Below are 18273 nucleotides of genomic sequence, written 5' to 3'. Positions count from 1 at the left end.
CACACCTGGGGCAAGGGAGGGAAGGAGCACAGACACACTGGCACACACAGACACACACACACAGACATGCTCTCACACACATGCACACACACAGACACACTGGCACACACAGACACACACAGACATGCTCTCACACACATGCACACACACAGACACACTGGCACACACACACACACACATGCACACACACGCAGACACACACACACAGACATGCTCTCACACACATGCACACACAGACACACTGGCACACACAGACACACACATGCACACACACGCAGACACACACACACACGCAGACACACACACACAGACATGCTCTCACACACATGCACACACACAGACACACTGGCACACACTTGCACACACAGACACGCACGCACGCACACACGCACAGACACGTGCTCTCACACACATGCACACACAGACGTGCTCTCACACATGCACACACAGACACGTGCTCTCACACACATGCACACACAGACGTGCTCTCACACATGCACACACAGACACGTGCTCTCACACACGTATACACAGACACTGGCACACACACAGACGCGCACATGCACACACAGACGTGCTCTCACACACATGCAGACTCAGACACACTGGCACACACACACTTGCACATGACACGCACACACACGCACACACGCAGACACACACACACGCAGACACACACACACAGACATGCTCTCACACACATGCACACACACAGACACACTGGCACACACTTGCACACACACACAGACACGCACGCACGCACACACGCACAGACACGTGCTCTCACACACATGCACACACAGACGTGCTCTCACACATGCACAGACACGTGCTCTCACACACATGCACACACAGACGTGCTCTCACACATGCACACACAGACACGTGCTCTCACACACGTATACACAGACACTGGCACACACACAGACGCGCACATGCACACACAGACGTGCTCTCACACACATGCAGACTCAGACACACTGGCACACACACACTTGCACATGACACGCACACACACGCACACACGCAGACACACACACACACGCAGACACACACACACAGACATGCTCTCACACACATGCACACACACAGACACACTGGCACACACTTGCACACACACACAGACACGCACGCACACACGCACAGACACGTGCTCTCACACACATGCACACACAGACACGTGCTCTCACACATGTATACACAGACACTGGCACACACACAGACGCGCACATGCACACACAGACGTGCTCTCACACACATGCAGACTCAGACACACTGGCACACACACACTTGCACATGACACGCACACACACGCACACACAGACACGTGCTCACACACATGCACAGACATGTGCTCTCACATACACACACAGACACGTGCTCACACACATGTACACACACTGGCACACACTTGCACACACACTTGCACACACAGACACTTGCACACACACTTGCACACAGACACACACACGCACACACGTGCTCACACACATGCACAGACACGTGCTCTCACATGCATACACACATGCTGTCACACACATGCACACGCACACACAGACACGTGCTCTCACACATGCACACATACACATGCCCTCAAATGCACACACACACGCTCTCACACATGCTCACTCATGGACATGTCCATATATGCACACTCTCATACATGTGCTCACACATGCACACACACATGTGCTGTCACAGATGCACACACACACGCTCTCATGTTCACTCGTGGACACGTTCACACATGCACACACTCACACACACAGACACCCTTGCCTGTGTCCACAGTCCTGCTCTGAGCCAGCAGAGCCCACCCGAGTATCCAAGGAGCAGATGACCCTGCCAGTGAGGACGACACCAGGATGCTTGGGGATAGCCCCCAGCTGGGCAGTTGGCGAGGTGTCCCCAGGTGAGGGAGACACGGAGACCAGGGGTGGAGGTGCCTTGGCCAGGCCAGCGATGGGGCAGCGATCCAGGCTCTGTCCTGGGTGCACCCTGGCTGAGCTCTGGGTTGAATACGTCCCATGACTGGTGAGCAAAAGGGATGGCCATCCTGAGACCTGCATTCTGGGGCCAGGGCAGCCCCGCCAGCCTCCTCCAGCTTCTGGGCACCCCCTCCGTTGTCCGCAACCCACCCATCCTGGGCTGGACCCTCCTCCCCTGAGCTGGTGCAGGTTCCCTTCCCTGACCCGAACACATCACCCACTGCCGCAGCCTCCAGCCCTGTCACCAGGCCGGGTGGCCACCACCCACACCCTACGTCTTCACCAGGCTGCCCGGGAGTTTTGCAACCACACACCGCGGAAACCAGCTCCCCATGCGGTCCTGCCCTGGTCCTCCCTGGCCCTGTGGGAAACCTAACTCCTTCCCCCATCCACCCATCCCAGCTCCCTGAGGAAATCCAGCCCCTCCGATCCCTTGTCTTCTCTCCACATCCTCCAGCCCCTTGCAGGCCTCCAACCTCCACCCAAGGCACCAGCCCAGGGGGACCCTGCTCACGCCTCCCCGGGGGTCTGCAGAGTCACCCACCATGGCCATTCCTGACCTAGATCACAGCCACTTCTAAAAGCCCTGTCCATGGCGCCCCCAGCCCACCCTGGGCTTGGCTCCCACGGCCGCAGGTTCACAACAGCCCTGGGTGCCTGGGGCCTGTGCTCCCATGAGCTCTGCCCCCGACTGACGCCTGTCCGTGCTCTCTGCTTGTCCAGGGTCCCCTCCGAGGCAGGGCCTGAGGCGCAGGGTATTCAGGAACCCCTGCTGGAAGGGCAGTCAGCCCCCACCACCCAGCCTCAAAATGCCCGGTGCCTCAGTTTCCCCAGTCTTCCTGGAGGAGCATGTCCCTCTGGTCCGGCAGCTCAAGCCCCTGAGGAAGGCGAGCAGCTGACCCGCAAGGAGGACCATGATTTTTTTAATGGGAAATAACAAGTGAGCCCTCACGCTGCCGTGGGACCACTGCAGACCAGCCTGGGGCCTCCCGACGGGACAGCACACAGTTCCGTGGATACTCGGTACCCAGACAGGCAAATCCAGACACAGAAAGTGTGCGGGTGGCTGAGGGGAGGGGGATGGGGAGGGACCACTGATGGGTGCGGGGCGTCCTTCTGGGCTGATAAGAATGTTCTGGAACTAGAAGCGGTGGTGGTTTCCACACCATGGTGAATGTTCTATAAGCCCCTGAGCTGTTTGCTGTAAGATGGTTATTTTGTGTTGTGGGAATTATACCCTCAATACATTTCTTTTTTTTTCTTTTGGAGACGGAGTCTGGCTCTGTGGCCCAGACTGGAGTGCAGTGGCACAATCTCGGCTCACTGCAAGCTCCACCTCCCGGGTTCACGCCATTCTCCTGCCTCAGCCTCCCGAGTAGCTGGGACTACAGGCGCCCGCCAGGTCGCCCGGCTAGTTTTTTGTATTTTTAGTAGAGATGGGCTTTCACCGTGTTAGCCAGGATGGTCTCGATCTCTTGACCTCGTGATCCGCCCGCCTCGGCCTCCCAAAGTGCTGGGATTACAAGTGTGAGCCACCGCGCCCGGCCCCAGTACATTTTTTTAAGTGAGCAGTTTGATATCCTTGTGTCAATGCGGGGTGGGGATAGGCGCCCCTCCCCATCCTAGCGCTCCCCCCATTCCTAGGGCTCCCTCAACATAGTGCTCCCCACCCCATCCTAAGGCTCCCTCTGATCCCAGTGCTCCCCCCATCCTACTCCTCAGCACCCCCGGCAGCTCATTGCCCATTCCCCCAGACCTCCTTTGTGCTCTGCCACCGGGGATGCCCCCTCTGGGAAGCCGCCCAGATCCTACCAGAACAGGGGCTATTTCCACAACAGGCTGTCCTGGGGACGCCCCGTCACAGCCAGACACCCTCCACTGCCCACACTGCGAAGAGCTCATGCCTCATCCAGTGTCTCTGGGGACCTGAGACGCCCCCTGGCACTGCCACATGGAAAGGCTGGGCACAAGGGGTGGTCAGCAGGCTGGAAGCGGGCTCTGGCCCCAAAGGCAGACAGACAGGGGCCTCTCTGCCTGGGTGGCCGGCAGGTGGACCTCGGTGGGGCATCTGAGGACCTCCTGGCACCAGGGTCCCCTTCCCATATCTGGTGATGCAAACAGGATCCCGTGCAGGAAGGAACTGACGCAACCCTGGCAGGCATGCCGCTGAGTCAAGGGCAGACGGTACTGGGGGAGTCAGCATGCCCAGGGGTCAGGCCAGTGTCCCTGGGAAGCCCAGAGTGGTCCCCATTGTTGGTCACGAATACCCCTACCTCTCAGCGGCAGGCTGAAGTAGCAAGATTCTTGGGGTCCCTGGGGCAGGAGAAGAGAGGAGGGACCCTCTGTGCCCCCCTACGAACCACTGCAGGGCAGATAGAACTTTGTGGGCTGGGGATCAGGATTTCTCTGCAAAGGTTTGCACAAGGGCCCAGACACAGAAGAGTCAGAGAGGAACAGAATTCCCAAGCAGAGACACAGTCACTTTTCCAGGTGGAGACATGGAAACCAGGTGTCAGCCAAGCCCCACCTGCACAGAACCCAGGCCCAGTCCACCTGCCTCCCCACTCCCCCGTCCTCCCCTACATCCCCAAGGTGAGGTGGAAAGATACATCCCCCAGAAATGAAAGGACAGACCCGGTGCCTGGGATCAAGCATAAACTTTTCTATGAAGCAAGGCTCCTTGGGGCTGGGGGTGCCGTGGCCAGGGGCGCGTGCACACACTTGTGGCTCAGACGCATCTGCAGGGCAGCAGCCACCTGAGGCCAGACCCCCACGCGACCCAGTTCTTCAGAGGCCCGGCCTCCCCCATCTGGCTGGTTATTTGGGCCCATCTCTCCCGAGCCTCCCAGGACAAAGGCTGTGTCCAAAGGACACCTCGATCCCAAAAGCCAGCACTGCCTGGGAGTGATTAAGGAGGGACTTTGATCATAAGCCCGAAAGACACCGTCTCAACGCCATCCTCCAGAATATGCTGAAACCCCTGAAATCTAAAATCCCCAAAATCACAGTCACCAGAGGGTTGTGTCATGTTAGGCACAGCTAGGACCCTGAGACTGTCTTTATTTGGAAAGTAAGTGTGCTCAAAGGAGATGCACACGGTGGTCAGGTTGACAAGGGTGGCCTTTAATTTGGGTATCAACTCGATCATAGAAGAAGTGAAAACACAGGCAAAAAAATACAAATCTCCCCGCAAATTATTCAGTCGCATGAGACTTCCAACCCCTCACAGGCAGTGCTATGTTTGCCTTCAAAAAAACAGCCTTGGGGCCAGGCACGGTGGCTCACACCTGTAATCCCAGCACTTTGGGAGGCTGAGGTGGGCGGATCACTGGAGGTCATGGGTTCGAGACCAGCCTGGCCAACATGGTGAAACCTCAGCTCTACTAAAAATACAAAAAAAAGAAATTAGCCGGGCCTGGTGGCACTTGCCTGTAATCCCAGCTATTTGGGAGACTGAGGCAGGAGAATCGTTTGAACCTGGGAGGCGGAGATTGCAGTGAGCCAAGATTGCGCCACCGCACTCCAGCCTGAGCAACAAAGCATGACTCAGTCTCAAAAACAAAAAACAAAAAACAAAACAAACCCTTTGGCTGGGAGTGGTGGCTCACACCTGTAATCCCAGAGCTTTGGGAGGTGGAGACAGAAGGATCACTTGAGCCCAGGAGTTTGTGACCCACCTGGACAACATAATGAGACCCCGTCCCTACAAAAATTCAGGAATCAGCCAGCAGTGTGACTCGAACCTGTGGTCCCAGCTTGTTGGGAGGCTGAGGCAGGAGGATTGCTTGAGCCCAGGAGGTCAAGGCTACAGTGAGCCACCATTGCACCACTGCACTCTAGCCTGGGCCACAGAGCAAAACCCTGTCTCAAGAAAACAACAAACCACAACAAAAGTCCTTTGTCAGAGAAGAATTCAACCAGGTCAGCAACCTCAGAAGCAGATGCTTGCTGACACCAACGCTCCTTCCTGTTACAAAGCACATTCGGCGGTGAGCTGAGCTATCCTTGGGGATCAAACCACTGGAGAAGATGGATTCTAATATTTAGTACTAAATCTAACAGAAAACCAGTGCATGCTTCACTTTGCCTAATGGATGGCACCTTCAAAACCAGCCCTGCTGATTTTTTTTTTTTTTTTTTTTTTTTTTTGAGACCAAGTCTCACTCTGTCACCCAGGATGGAGTACGGTGGTGCGATTTCAGCTCACTGCAACCTCTGCCTCCCAGGTTCAAGCGATTCTCCCACCTCAGTCTCCCGAGTAGCGAGGATTACAAACGTCCACCACCACGCTTGGCTAATTTTTGTATTTTTGTGGAGACGGGGTTTCACCATGTTGGTCAGGCTGGTCTTGAACTCCCTATCTGAGGTGATCCGCCCACCTCGGCCTCCCAAAGTACCAGGATTACAGGCATGAGCCACTATGCCCAGCCTCCGTCCCCACTGATTTTTATCAGCTATATACAATTCATGCCCCTGTTGATTAGGAAATTCCAGAGCTTTCTGGCTTGTTTCTGTATTAACAACTGGGAAAAGTACAGTACCTTATCAACATTTATTTGAAGATTTGGTGGACTTTGTGGAAGAAAATAGATTTCAATAGAGTCCCCAAACCATAATGACAGATTTGGAATTAGGTGTGATCAAGGCTTCTAACACTGAATTTGAAGATGTCACCAATAAAGTTTGTCTTTTCTGTTCAGCCCAACGCACTGGGCGGAAAATTCAGACAAGACAGGAACTTCCGTTTAAAGATGCGTCATTTGCCTGTGTGGGCGTTCCTCCCAGCTGATGACACCCTGGAGCGTTCAGGGAATTAACAGCTGCATTTGCCCTAAGAAGCCAGGGAAGTTACTAACTGGCTCAAAGATACTCGTGCATATGGCAGGATGAGAGGACGCTTTGTGATGCTGTTGCTGCTCTGTCACCAGCACTATTTCTGCCAAATCTGCAGTCTGTGTATGAGGCCCACGCACAGTGGACCTCCCGTACCCCAAACAACACAGAAGTGTGGCGCGGAAGACGGGAGAATCGAATGGGAATACTCATGCGGTACGGGCCGAATCACAGAATTTCAAAAGGAGCAGTGACGGCTCACGCCTGTAATCCCAGCACTTTGGGAGGCCGAGGCGGGCAGACCACCTGAGATCAGGAGTTTGAGACCATCCTGGCCAACATAGTGAAACCCCGTCTCCACTAAAAATACAAAAATTAACCCAGCACACTGACAGGCGCCTGTAATCCCAGCTACTAGGGAGGCTGAGACAGGAGAATCGCTTGAACCCAGGAGGCGGAGGCCGCAGTGAGCCCAGCTGAGATCGCATCACTGCACTCTAGCCTGGGCAACAAGAGTGAAACCCCATCTCAAAAAAAAAAAAAAAAAAAAAAAAAAAAACAAGACAAACCAGAGCAGTGCCACGCAGATGATGAATGTGAGCGGGTTCTCCAAGCAGAGCCACAGCCTATGAGAAAAAAAGCAGTTACTCGTCGAAATGCACAGGCTCGCCATGTGGTCATGAGAGGCAGTCAGCTCTTAGGGAACGTCTCCGTGCAGCTGCCCATCACCTGGCCCTGCCACACACTTTTTCATAAATCCAATTTTCTTTTTTTTCTATCTCTTTTTAGTTTTTTCCCACAATTTTTTGTTATTTTCTTTTCTTTTTGAGATGTAGTCTTGCTCTGTCATCCAGGCTGGAGCACAATGGTGCAATCTTGGCTCACTGCAACCTCTGCCTCCCGGGTTCAAGCGATTCTCCTACCTCAGCCTCCCGAGTAGCTGGGACTACAGGCGCCCACCATCACACGTGGCTAATTTTTGTATTTTAGCAGAGACGGGGTTTCAGCATCTTGGCCAGGGTGGTCTCGAACTCCTGAGCTCAGGTGATCTACCCATGTTGGCCTCCCAAAGTGCTGGGATTACAGGTGTGAGCCACCACACCTAGCCTTTCCTACTACTTTATTTTATTTACTTTTTTGAGTCGGAGTCTTGCTCTGTTGCCCAGGCTGGAGTGCAGTGGCGCAATCTTGGCTCACTGCAACCTCCGCCTCCCGCGTTCAAGCAATTCTGTGCCTCAGCCTCCTGAGCAGCTGGGATTACAGGTGTGAGCCACCGCGCCCGGCCTAAATGTCTTTTAAAGAATCTTTTAAATCATTTTTTCCTGAATTTGGTTTTTGGAATTTTGATCTTTTGGCATTTCTACACTCAGAATGATGGCACTTGGGACTGTGTCTTTTGAAATTCAATCAGCTCCTGCTACAGAGAGCCCCAGTCCAGTGGACCCCTCCTCGGCCCTGATCGCCAGTCAGGCAGGAAATGGAAGACCCCTCCCTGAGTGAGAAGCAGGGCCCTGGGCAGGGGTGTGGCAAGACCCCACAGGCCTCCTGACACAGGGGAGAGGGAGCGGGAGGAGCCTCTAGGACAGTGACGGTGTCCCCACAGGCCCTGGACGCAGCATGGTGCCCAGCCCTGAACTGTCCCCACAGTCACTTCCGAGACCAGACAGATGTGGGCACCGTCTGCCACATGGGATTCTGGGTGGCAGGTGAAGACAGAGCAGGGGCTGTAAGTCACGAGACGCTGCCCCCCCAAGAGAGGGGAGCCCGAGTGTCCACAGGTAAGGACCACAGATAAGCATGCCGGCCACAGTTACTTTCAGGAGAGGCCACATAAAATGTAAGCTTCCAGGACAAGCCCAGGACATGGCAAGGTCCACGGGCCTGGGCCAGGTCCACCCAACACCACAGGCACTGCACCCACCCACGCACACGCTCGCCTCCCACCCGGGGCTGCGTGTACTCATAGACGCACATGTGCCCTCCACGCACATGCCTGCCCCACACGCTGGCAGCCCCAAGGTGGGCATCCAGCCCTCCCTCAGTGCTGGGACCAGCCCCACTCTCTGCTGCAGGGACCCCCGCATGGTCCCCGGGGGTTACCACCCCAGCATCTTTAAGCCTGACTCTCCTGCCCCTCAACAGCCAACCCTGCAATCAAACATGGGTGCCCAGCCCAGCCCAGGGAGGGAAGCGAGTTCTGCCAGCTGGGATGTCCTCTCTGTTGATGCATGACACAGCCCAGGCCCAGCCTCCATCAGCATGAGATGCCCCAGGGCCCACACCAAGGCTGTTGGGACGGGCATCTGGAATGCCCCTGGTTCCCCAGCAGGCTGATGCCTTACAGCTCCCAAGGGGCAGGCAGCTCCAGCTAAGGTCCCATAGCCCCCATCTCTTCGCTCCTGGCCTGTCCCTGCTTGACACACACTGTTTCCCAACACTCTGGCCCTCAGTCCCACTCTTCCTGGGGGCCTACCCTCCTGTGCATCTCGGGGTCCCAGGCCTGACACAGCCCGGCATCCAGCTGGCCCCCTAGGGACCTGCACAGACTGAGTCTCTCCCTCAGTGCCGGCTGGGCAGCAGCAGGGGGCTGCCATGCTCAGGCTTGCCAAGGAGGAAACGGGCAGGTCCACGGCCAGGGCGGCCGAGCGTCGCGGATGCACGCCGGCCGCAGTTATTTTTAGAAAGGACTTGCAGGGCCGCCTGTCACAGAAGGAAAAATAAAACAGAGTCTGACGCACCAGTTCGGGCCCCAGCAGCAGCTGAGCGTCTCACCAGACCCCAAGGCAGAGAGCAGGGTGGGGCCCAGCCTCTGGAGCCAGGGTCCGAGCAGGATCCGTCCTCCCCGTCATTCATCCCTGGGGCCAGGAGCTGCTTTCAGGGACGCCCGCCTCTGGGCCACCGAGGTTCCAGGCAGCTTCCCAGGGACAGAAGGTGTCCGAGCCTGGCGGTATGCTGGTCAGTGTCTGCACCCAGCTCCCTGGGAAGGAAAGCGGGGCGTGTGCCGGCCCCTGGTGCAAGTGCTCCCACCTCAGCCCATTTCAGGGTGGGAGCTGCTGGTGCTCAGCCCTGCACGGGGTCACGGCAAGTGAAGCAGCAGGCCGCCTGCTCACTGCGCACAGACCTGAGGCCTCGTGTCCAGGACCTGCCCACTGCCCCAAGCCTGGCTCCCACAGCCAGGGCTGCCCGATGCCAGATACCAACCACCAAGGAAATATCTCCAACAGGCACTCGCCTGAGGGGCTCAGAAGGGCTGGGAAGGCCCTGCAAAGGTTCCTGGCATCTTTCGCCACGGAAAGGCAGACAAGACCACCATGGGCAGCCCCCACAGGCTCACAAGCCCTGGCATTATAAAAGCAGCAGCCGGCGCTGGTGGGAGGGGAAGTTGTGGAGACACTCGTCCGTAGGGATGGGGGCAAAATGGCACCACCTCCTGAAAGCTCCCTGGACAGTGGCCCACAGCCACACACCAGCACCCGATCCCTGGGGCCGCTATACACACAGTGAAAACCGCAGGCCCAAAGAGGCCAAGGCCACAGGACTCTGCTTATGAGACAGACGCCCAGGCCAGGCACCCAGAGACCGACACAGATCGGTGGCTGCCAGGGCTGGGGGCAGGGGATGGGGAGTGATGCCCTCGGGCACGGGGCTAGCCGTGCCATGGCTGCACAGTCTTGGGAATGCAGGAAAGCCCCAAGCTGTTCACTTGACACGGGTGGGTCCTTGGTATGTGAATTACCTCTCAGTAAAGGGGCCCTCACTCCAGCGTCCACGATAGCAGCCCACGGGACAGCCCATGGGACAGCCCACAACTGAGCATCATTCACAGCGAGCGAGCGAGATCCCCAACATGCGGCGGGGGAGGGCGCCGGCGAGTGACGGGCCAGGTGGCTGTCCTTGGGGCAGTGGCAGGGGAGGGTGCCAGCGGCCGGCGAGTGATGGGCCGAGTGGCTGTCCTGGGGGCAGCGGCGGGAGCTCTCAGGGACTCTCGGGGGCTGGGTGTGCTGCCACATGGTTAAATCCACTGGGGAGAAGCCCTGGACTCACACCCCCGATGCCAGAGCACACCTGTGTGTGCCGTGGTCACGAGGAAGCCACACGCCTTTTTCCCAGGGGGTTCGAGGAAATTCCACGTGGGCCTCACAGTGGAGCCCAAACCCTAAGCAGGCCCCACTGGCTACAGAATCCGCAGGACCAAGTACAAAGGGAATCCAAGGCTCCTTGTTCAAAGTCACTAAGAACTCCCAGAAGTGGAGAAGCGAAGCCAGAGCAGCCCCAGTGAGCGCTAAGCCCTCGTCGGAGGGGTCCTCACACAGAGGACGGTGTCCCCAGCTCCATCCCACAATGGCATCAAGACACAGCCTCAAACCATGGCCTTGGCACAGAGGTGACTTGGCAGAGCCCTGGTCCTGGACCAGGCTCCCCTGCCCCTCAGCCTGGCTCCCCCAGGCCAGCTGGCCAGGGCTGCCTGACGCCAGGGGCAGGGAGGGGTCTTCCTGGGGACCCTGGCAGGTGGGTGGAGCCGGACTCCTGTCCATCAGCAGCAGGGACCCCACACCCTGCCCGAGGGTGAGATGGGGATAGGCTGGCCAGGCCCCACCATGAGAGGTGGCCTTGAGCAGCCCTGGCTCAGGACAGCATCCTGGCCCTCACTCCCCCTGGGGTAGGTGGCCCCAGCTGCCCAGACTTGCCCACTGCAGAGGCCCTGCTTGCTCTGGCATGACCACCTCCACTGGCAGGGTCCCTGCAGGAGGAGTCTCCTGACCACAGCCCCCACCCCCAGGCTGGCGATGGGAGCACAGCCTGCGTCCTCCCAGAAACCCCCACGTACCGGGCTCTGGCTGTCGCTCCCACGTGGCTCTGATTGTGACTGTAACCCCAGAGTGACCCCCGGGTGTACCCCAGCCCACCCCAGCCCCACCCAAGGCCCCGGCCCCCTGACCCTAGGCCCCGGTCCCTGCAGAGGGAGGCTGGGGACTTGGCGCAGACGCCGCCTCCAGTGACAGTCCTCAGAGGTGCCTGGGAACTGGCTCCGGCCCCGTCCGCTGCCCTCATTTCCTCTGCCGGCTTCCTCTGCGGGGGGCGGGGAGGCCAAGGCCACCGGTCCCGCTGGCGTTTGTTCCTCTGTGAAAGGCAGGGCCAGGCCCAGCGGGGCCCAGACGCCTAAGCCCTCCTGTTACTGTGGCCTGTTGAGGGGACGGGGGTCTCCCCACCATAGACACGGGCTCCTGGGCCCCTGGATCTGTGCCACCAGGGACAGCACCGCAGGCCATAGGCCCCACAGCAGGTGCTTTGCATCAGGCTCCCACCCAGGAGTGGTCAAGTGGGCCTCCCGTCAGCCTTGCCCTGGGGTGCACAGAAGGGTCACGTGGCCCTCGAGAAAAACCCGCCCTGGAAGAACCCTGTGAGCCAGAGACAGGAGGCCGGTGACAGCAGGAACAGCGTGGTCCCAGGCTCGCCGCCACATAGCACATCCGAGGAAACACGGGGCGCGCCGTGGACCCTCTGCCTCCGCCGTGGACTGAGGAGGAGGCAGAGGACGCCACGCAGCTGTGGCCCTGGCCTGCTTCCTCCTCACACCCAGCCAAGTGCCCTGGCGGGTTCTGAGGCTGGGGACCAGCACGTACCCTCATTTTCTTCCAAGGATTAACTTCCTAGGATGGAGTCAGAGTCTCCTCATGTCTTGAGGCAGCTGTGCTCACCCCTCAGACCCAGGGGGACCCCCAGATGCGTGTCTGGGACCACAGGCTGCTGGCCCAGATGGCAAGGAATGGATGTGCTCACAGTTCTGGAGGGTGGAGGAGGAAAGCACGGTGTGCGCAAGGCCGCTCCCTCCGAGGCGCTGGCGGGATCCTTCCTGCCTCTCCGGCATAGCCGCCCCAGGTGCTCCTGGGCTTTGCTTTGCTCCAGCCTCTGCACGTGGCCTCCTTCCCCCGTGCGCGCCACTCCTCCCCTTTTTATCAGGCCCCAGTCATTGGATTCAGGACCCACCCCACTCCAGGCCGACCTCATCTTAACTTGATTACAGCTGCAAAGACCCTAGTTCCAAATAAGACCCCATTCTGAGGTACTGGGCGGGCAGGGTTTGGGGTGACATATTCCACTCGGCAGATGCCTCCGGGGGCACAGGCAGGAGCACAGTTCCCAGGTGGCCGGGGTGGTGGGTGAGTGCAGAGAGGACGTGAACGGTCACCAGCCCTGGAGCTGCCGTGACGGCCCCCGGGTTCTCTCAGGAGCCTCCTGGAACATGGGTGCTGCTGGACCCCGTTAAAGAGGTGAAACAGACACAGAGAAGTTATGACACCTGTCCATGGTCACACAGCAGGGCCCCGCTCAGGACACCAGCTCACGGCAGAACTCTCCCGTGAGGCAGGGTCAGGGTTGGGAGCCGGGGAGGCAGCGGCCATGGCGGGGAGTCGATGCATCCCGAACATGCAGGGCGGCATAAGGCAGACCTTCCAGCATGTTCCACACAACACAACAGCTGCCAGCCCACCCCAGCCAGCTCTGGGGCACTCGAGCCCACAGGGTGGCCACCGCAGGGGTAGGTGCTAGGTCTGAACCCCCAGCAGGGACTGCTCCCTCTGGCGCACCCAGGGCCCAGGCTGGTCCTTTGGGTCACTGCACCGCCCCATGGAGGGAAGCACACAGCCTGGCCTCCTGGAGAATGTGCCGGAATGAGGGAAATGGTCTCCCTGACCCATTCCTGGGAGTCTGGGGGCCTCACATCCACACCCTCCCCAAGTGCCTGCACTCACGCTGGCAGGTGGGAGCCAGACCCATGCCTAGGGCCCATGGCCTGCGTGTGACCACTTTCCAAGGCCACTATCCACACAACCTTCCCATGGGACCCTCTCCAGGAACCCACCTTGGCCTGCACGCCTGAAGCCTAAGGGTCTCGGTGGGAGACCTGAGAGGAAGTGGGGGGATGGGCCCAACCCACGGGCACAGCTTCCCCTGGGGCATCCTCTGAGACCCCAGGGGGCGAGAGGAGGACAGGTAACTCCTCCAAGGGCAGGTGCTTGCTGCCTGAGCCTGAGCAGTCTGGGAGGCTGCAGCAGCAGCTGCCTTCAACCAGACCCCACACATGGCGCCTGGGCAGTGTCAGCCGTGGGGCACCTTCCAAGGGGAGGACTCCTGGGGACCACCCAGGCCCATGGCCTCCTGCTCAGCTCCTTGAGCCCCTGAGTCCAGCCCTGCCCCTGCCACTGAGGCCACGCCCAGCCCGGGGCTCACTGCCTCCTCTGCCCTCTCCCCATCAACACCATCTCCCTGAGGCCCAGCCTGCCCAGCCCTGTGCCAGGGATCCAGTTCACATGAATGCTGAGAGCAAGCACCACTGCCAGGCACAGGTACTTCTCCCAGAAACCCCTCATGGCGCCTGGCTCAGGTCAGACACAGGGAGGGGCCTTGGGCAGGAGACAGGGCGTGAGCCGAGGGACGGGGGAGAGGCGGGGGTGTGGGGGTGGCGAATCCAGGCTGCCACGTGTTCCGAGAACTTCCACAAGCTCCAAGCCCTGCCCACTGGTCAACAGTGACACCTCTGCATTGGGGTCAGCCATGACGGGCACTGCCCAGGTACCCACCCTTGCCTCAGTGCACCACTGCTGTCCCTTCGGACCTGCCCATCACAGCCATTCCCACCTTATAGATGACGAAACAGGCATGGAGAGCCAGTCACAGAAGGGCCCGTCAGCAAACCAGCGGCGGCCCCAGGGCGAACTCCTGCTCCTAACTGTGCAGAGCATTCGACCCCCACCTCAGGCTGAGCGGCCTCTCCGGAAGATGGAGCAAGGTGGCGTCCCCAGGCCCACTCCCAGCCTAGGACAGCTCCAGGCCCCAGGGCTCAGGACGAGTAGAAATCACAGCGCTCTGAGACCACACCAAGGAAGGGGAAGGCTGGGGAGGGTGAGCAACAAGGTCAGCCCCCTCCCTTGGGGCACTCAGGTAGAAGGGGTGACCTCCGCTCGCTCAAGGCCATGCCACCCTCTTCCTGCCAGCCTGGACCCGGCCATCCTGCCCACGCGCCACCCCCATCACCCTGCCTTTCCTGGCCGCCATGCCCACCCCAGAGCAAGGTTTCATCTGTGCAGAGTGGATTTCAGAGAGGCTGGGTGAGTTGCCCAAGGCCACACAGCACAGAGGCTGGAGGGCTGCAGCTGCCAAGAAATCCCCCAGGGTCACTCACCCACGCTCCTGAGTGCCAGGGAGATGGGGGAAGAGCTGGGCTCCAGAGGAGGCAGCTCTTCCTGGTGCTCAAGCAGGTTCCTGGGCCAGGTGCCCCCCTGCCCTGCCCGCATCTGCCTGGTGTGGAAGAAGGTCGGGGCCCAAGCAGCCCACAGTCTATGCCCACAGCCTCCACTCTAGCTCAGGCCCTGCACTCTTGGGCATCTTTGCCCCCTGTACCACCACAACTGCCGTCACCTCTATGGAGACTGGCACCAGCTCCTGTGATGAACAAGGAGCTGGCCCGGCAGTGGGGCGGGGCCTGGTGACTGAGGTGAGACCCCCGTGCCCAGGTGCTGGCACTGCCCCAGATGCTGAGTGACACACAAGTCAACTGCCAGAGCCACAAGCGTGGGCCCCTCCCCTCTGGGTGCCCCCCATAGACACAAGCAGCCTCAGAAGGAACCAACTTGCTCCAATTCGGGGATGGCAAGGAGCCAGCCGTGTGCTGCAGGAAGCTTGGGCCCTGGGGGTCTCTGTCCCAGCACCACGACCTCCAGCACAGAGCCAAGTGCTCACCAAGCACTAAGCCCACCTGGGCCTGCCACAGGTACTGTCAGTGCATGTTATAGATGGGAAAACCAAGGTTCACAGAGGCAAGGCCAGGCGGAGGGACTGCAGCGCAGCACAGCCAGGCTTGGAAGACTGGGCTAAGTTTAGTGGGAGGGCATGGGACCCTCCTCTCCTCCCTAACCCCCTCAAGGGGGCTGCTGCAGAGCCTAGACCCAGCCCCTTAATCCGAAGGAGGGTACTCTTCTCCACCAGCACCAGCACCTCGGGCAGCCCCTCCTGGCAGGTGGGCCCTGGAACCCAGCAGGTGCCTGCAGCTCTGGCCCAGCATCTTGCAGAGGAGAGACACCCCTTGTCTCCAACAATGTCTTCTCCTCTAAGTCATTAAATGGACACATTAGAATTACTCAGATCACGGCTGTTTACCCAGGGAAGGGCAGCGCCAGTGCTACTCAAAGGCAGGGGAAAGGGCTTCTCATGGCGAAGGGCAAGGCCGGGCCCCAAGGCAGGGCGTGGGCTGAGGGTCCCCTCTGTTCTGGGGGCAGAAAGGACCAAGCGCCCTGGGCCACGCCTGGCATACAGATGCCATGAGGACCTGCCCCAAGCCTCCTCCACCCCCTGCCCTCGGGTTGGGGAGACATCACAGCTGTTGTGGGGGCTGCTGGGCTCTGGGCCTTTGCCTGCCCACCACACAGGGACTTCTGAGCCCCAGGAGTTACTAAAGGAAGTCATTTCTGAGCAAGTGACACCCACAGCCCTAAGCCCAGCAGACAGACCTCCCACCAGCTCCCTTCCTCCAAGAAGCAAATGCCTTCAGACCAAGATCTGCCCCGGGGACCCCCGTGTGTCCCTGCCAGACTGCACGCCCTGGGCCCTGCTCCAGGGAAGGAGACACAGGAGATCGCGTCACATGCAAACACGCTTTGTTTGGGCTGGCTCAGCCTGGTGCCAGAGCCCCAGTGACATGTGGGTGGGACTTGGCCCTGAGGCCATGGATGGCACAGGGCGGGGGCGGGGTATCTCCCACTCAGGCCAAGCAGGGGCCAGATCTGAAGAAGCAGAGGTTAGAAAGCCCACTGGTTCCTGGTGACGGATGCGGCTTCCAGCTGCCCCCAGCCCCCTCTGCCTATCCCAGTTGTCCACCGCAGCCAGGAGGCCAGGCAGCCATGGGTAATCGTGCCCTGCCTGGTGGACTGGCCACACAGGGTAAGAGGCCTGGCCTCAGGTCCCCTGCAGCCCCCTTGACAGCGTCACCTCGGGCCCCCACTGTCAGGGGGTCTGGGCATCCACCAAGCCCCTCTCTTCTGAGCCTCTGCCCACTGGGCTCTGTCATGTGGACTGGCCCCTGCTCCCCCTACATCCCCCGCGGCTGCTGGTGGCTGGGTAGGGCTCCGAGAACCGCTCCCAGCCTGGGAAGAAGCCTCCCACGCCAGGGCCCCGGACCCAGGAGAGGCCATGGCAAGCCTGAACCCCAGCCAGCTGACACCCTCCACATCCCCAAGGGCCCTTAGTCTGAGACCAACTCTCCTGGACACCTGGGGCCCACGCAGGCCCTCTGTGCCCCAGTTACCTGTGCCCGGGAGGCAGCCACGGAGTCACGACCACGCGGGGGACGCCAGCCCACAGGAGGAGGCTGGTTTGTGCTGGGGCCCAAGCCCTGCCCCTCCGAGATCTGGGGCCGTCAGGGGGTCCGGCTGCTTCTGCGACTGGGCTCGGGGCGGGGAAAGGGTTCATTTCCATGCAAACCGGGGCCGGTGCGGCCCAACGGCATCACGTCCGCAGCGGAGGAGGGAGGCAGCGGCGCGCAGGCCGGGCCGCCAGGGACTCACCCGGGTCGAAGTGCGAGCTGAAGGCGAAGCTGGGGTTGAAGAAGGACGAGGACATGGCCGGGCCAGCGGCCGGGGGGCATCCCGGGGGGGCGCTGCGCTCAGGACGCCCGCGGCCCCGGCCCGCGCCGCCGCGTCACCCAGCGGCCGCCGCAGGTGCGGAGCGCGCCGGCCCCCGCGCCCCGCGCCCCCCGCCGCAGCCGCAGCGCCCGCACCGGTGGGGGCGGCGGCGACAGACGAGGCGCTCCGCCCGGCCCTGGCGCCGCGGGGCTCCGCTGGTGCAGTCCGAAAACGCGGGCGGGAGCGCGCGCGGAGCGGAGCGGGGGAGGGGGGGCTCCTCCGCGGCCGGGGTGGCATGGGGGGGCAGGGAGAGGGGGACACGGAGCAGGGGACAGAGGGGAGCATGGAGTGGGGGACACGGAGGGGGGACACGGAGGGGGGCTTGGAGGAGGGACACGGAGGGGAGGCATGGAGGGGGGGACGGGGGGCGTGCACGGAGGGGGGATATCACAGAGCCGGGGGATGGGCTGGAGCAGGGAGCACGGAGGCCTGGGACTGAGAGGGGCACGGAGGCTGGTGGGTGGGAAACGGAAGTCATGAGTGGTAAGTCGTGAGTGGGTACGGAGGGAATGCCGGCGTGGGGGAGGGGGTGCTCCTAGCTGGGAAGGTTCAGGGAGACAGGTGGTGGAACCCGGGAGCACACCCAGGGCGGGGCTTGGTGCTCAGGGGCCCTCCCCTCACTCGGAGGTTTGGAGGCAGCTGGTGGCTGTCCCCCCGCCCTATGCGCTTCGGGTGGCACCTGTGCTGGTGGAGTGGGGGGCCTGGCTTTGCACACAGGCCTGCTCCTATTCCAGGCTGTGACAGCCATGAAGGAGGAACCTGGCTGAGTCTCC

General features: G+C 60.4%; 1 protein-coding gene across 9 annotated transcripts in view; it reads right to left on the bottom strand.

Moving 5' to 3' along the window:
- Positions 1-17667, bottom strand: part of AATK (apoptosis associated tyrosine kinase) — a 47660-nt gene extending 29993 nt beyond the window's left edge. For 5 of the 9 annotated variants that reach the window (XM_030922503.1, XM_010354270.2, XM_010354269.2 and 2 more), the window contains exon 1: positions 9560-9797. In XM_030922503.1, the coding sequence (XP_030778363.1) occupies positions 9560-9674 (115 nt within the window). In that variant the 5' untranslated portion in view covers positions 9675-9797. Of the gene's footprint in view, positions 1-9559; positions 9798-11649; positions 11726-11760; positions 11836-17124; positions 17305-17383 lie in introns of those variants that run through there. The other 4 variants (XM_030922505.1, XM_030922508.1, XM_030922507.1 and 1 more) reach the window with 4 other exon arrangements.
- Positions 17668-18273: the final 606 nt, after the last annotated feature.

The sequence above is a fragment of the Rhinopithecus roxellana genome, chromosome 19 (assembly GCF_007565055.1).
Source record: "Rhinopithecus roxellana isolate Shanxi Qingling chromosome 19, ASM756505v1, whole genome shotgun sequence".
Lineage (NCBI taxonomy): Eukaryota > Metazoa > Chordata > Mammalia > Primates > Cercopithecidae > Rhinopithecus > Rhinopithecus roxellana.
This window is presented reverse-complemented; position numbering and strand designations above follow the sequence as displayed.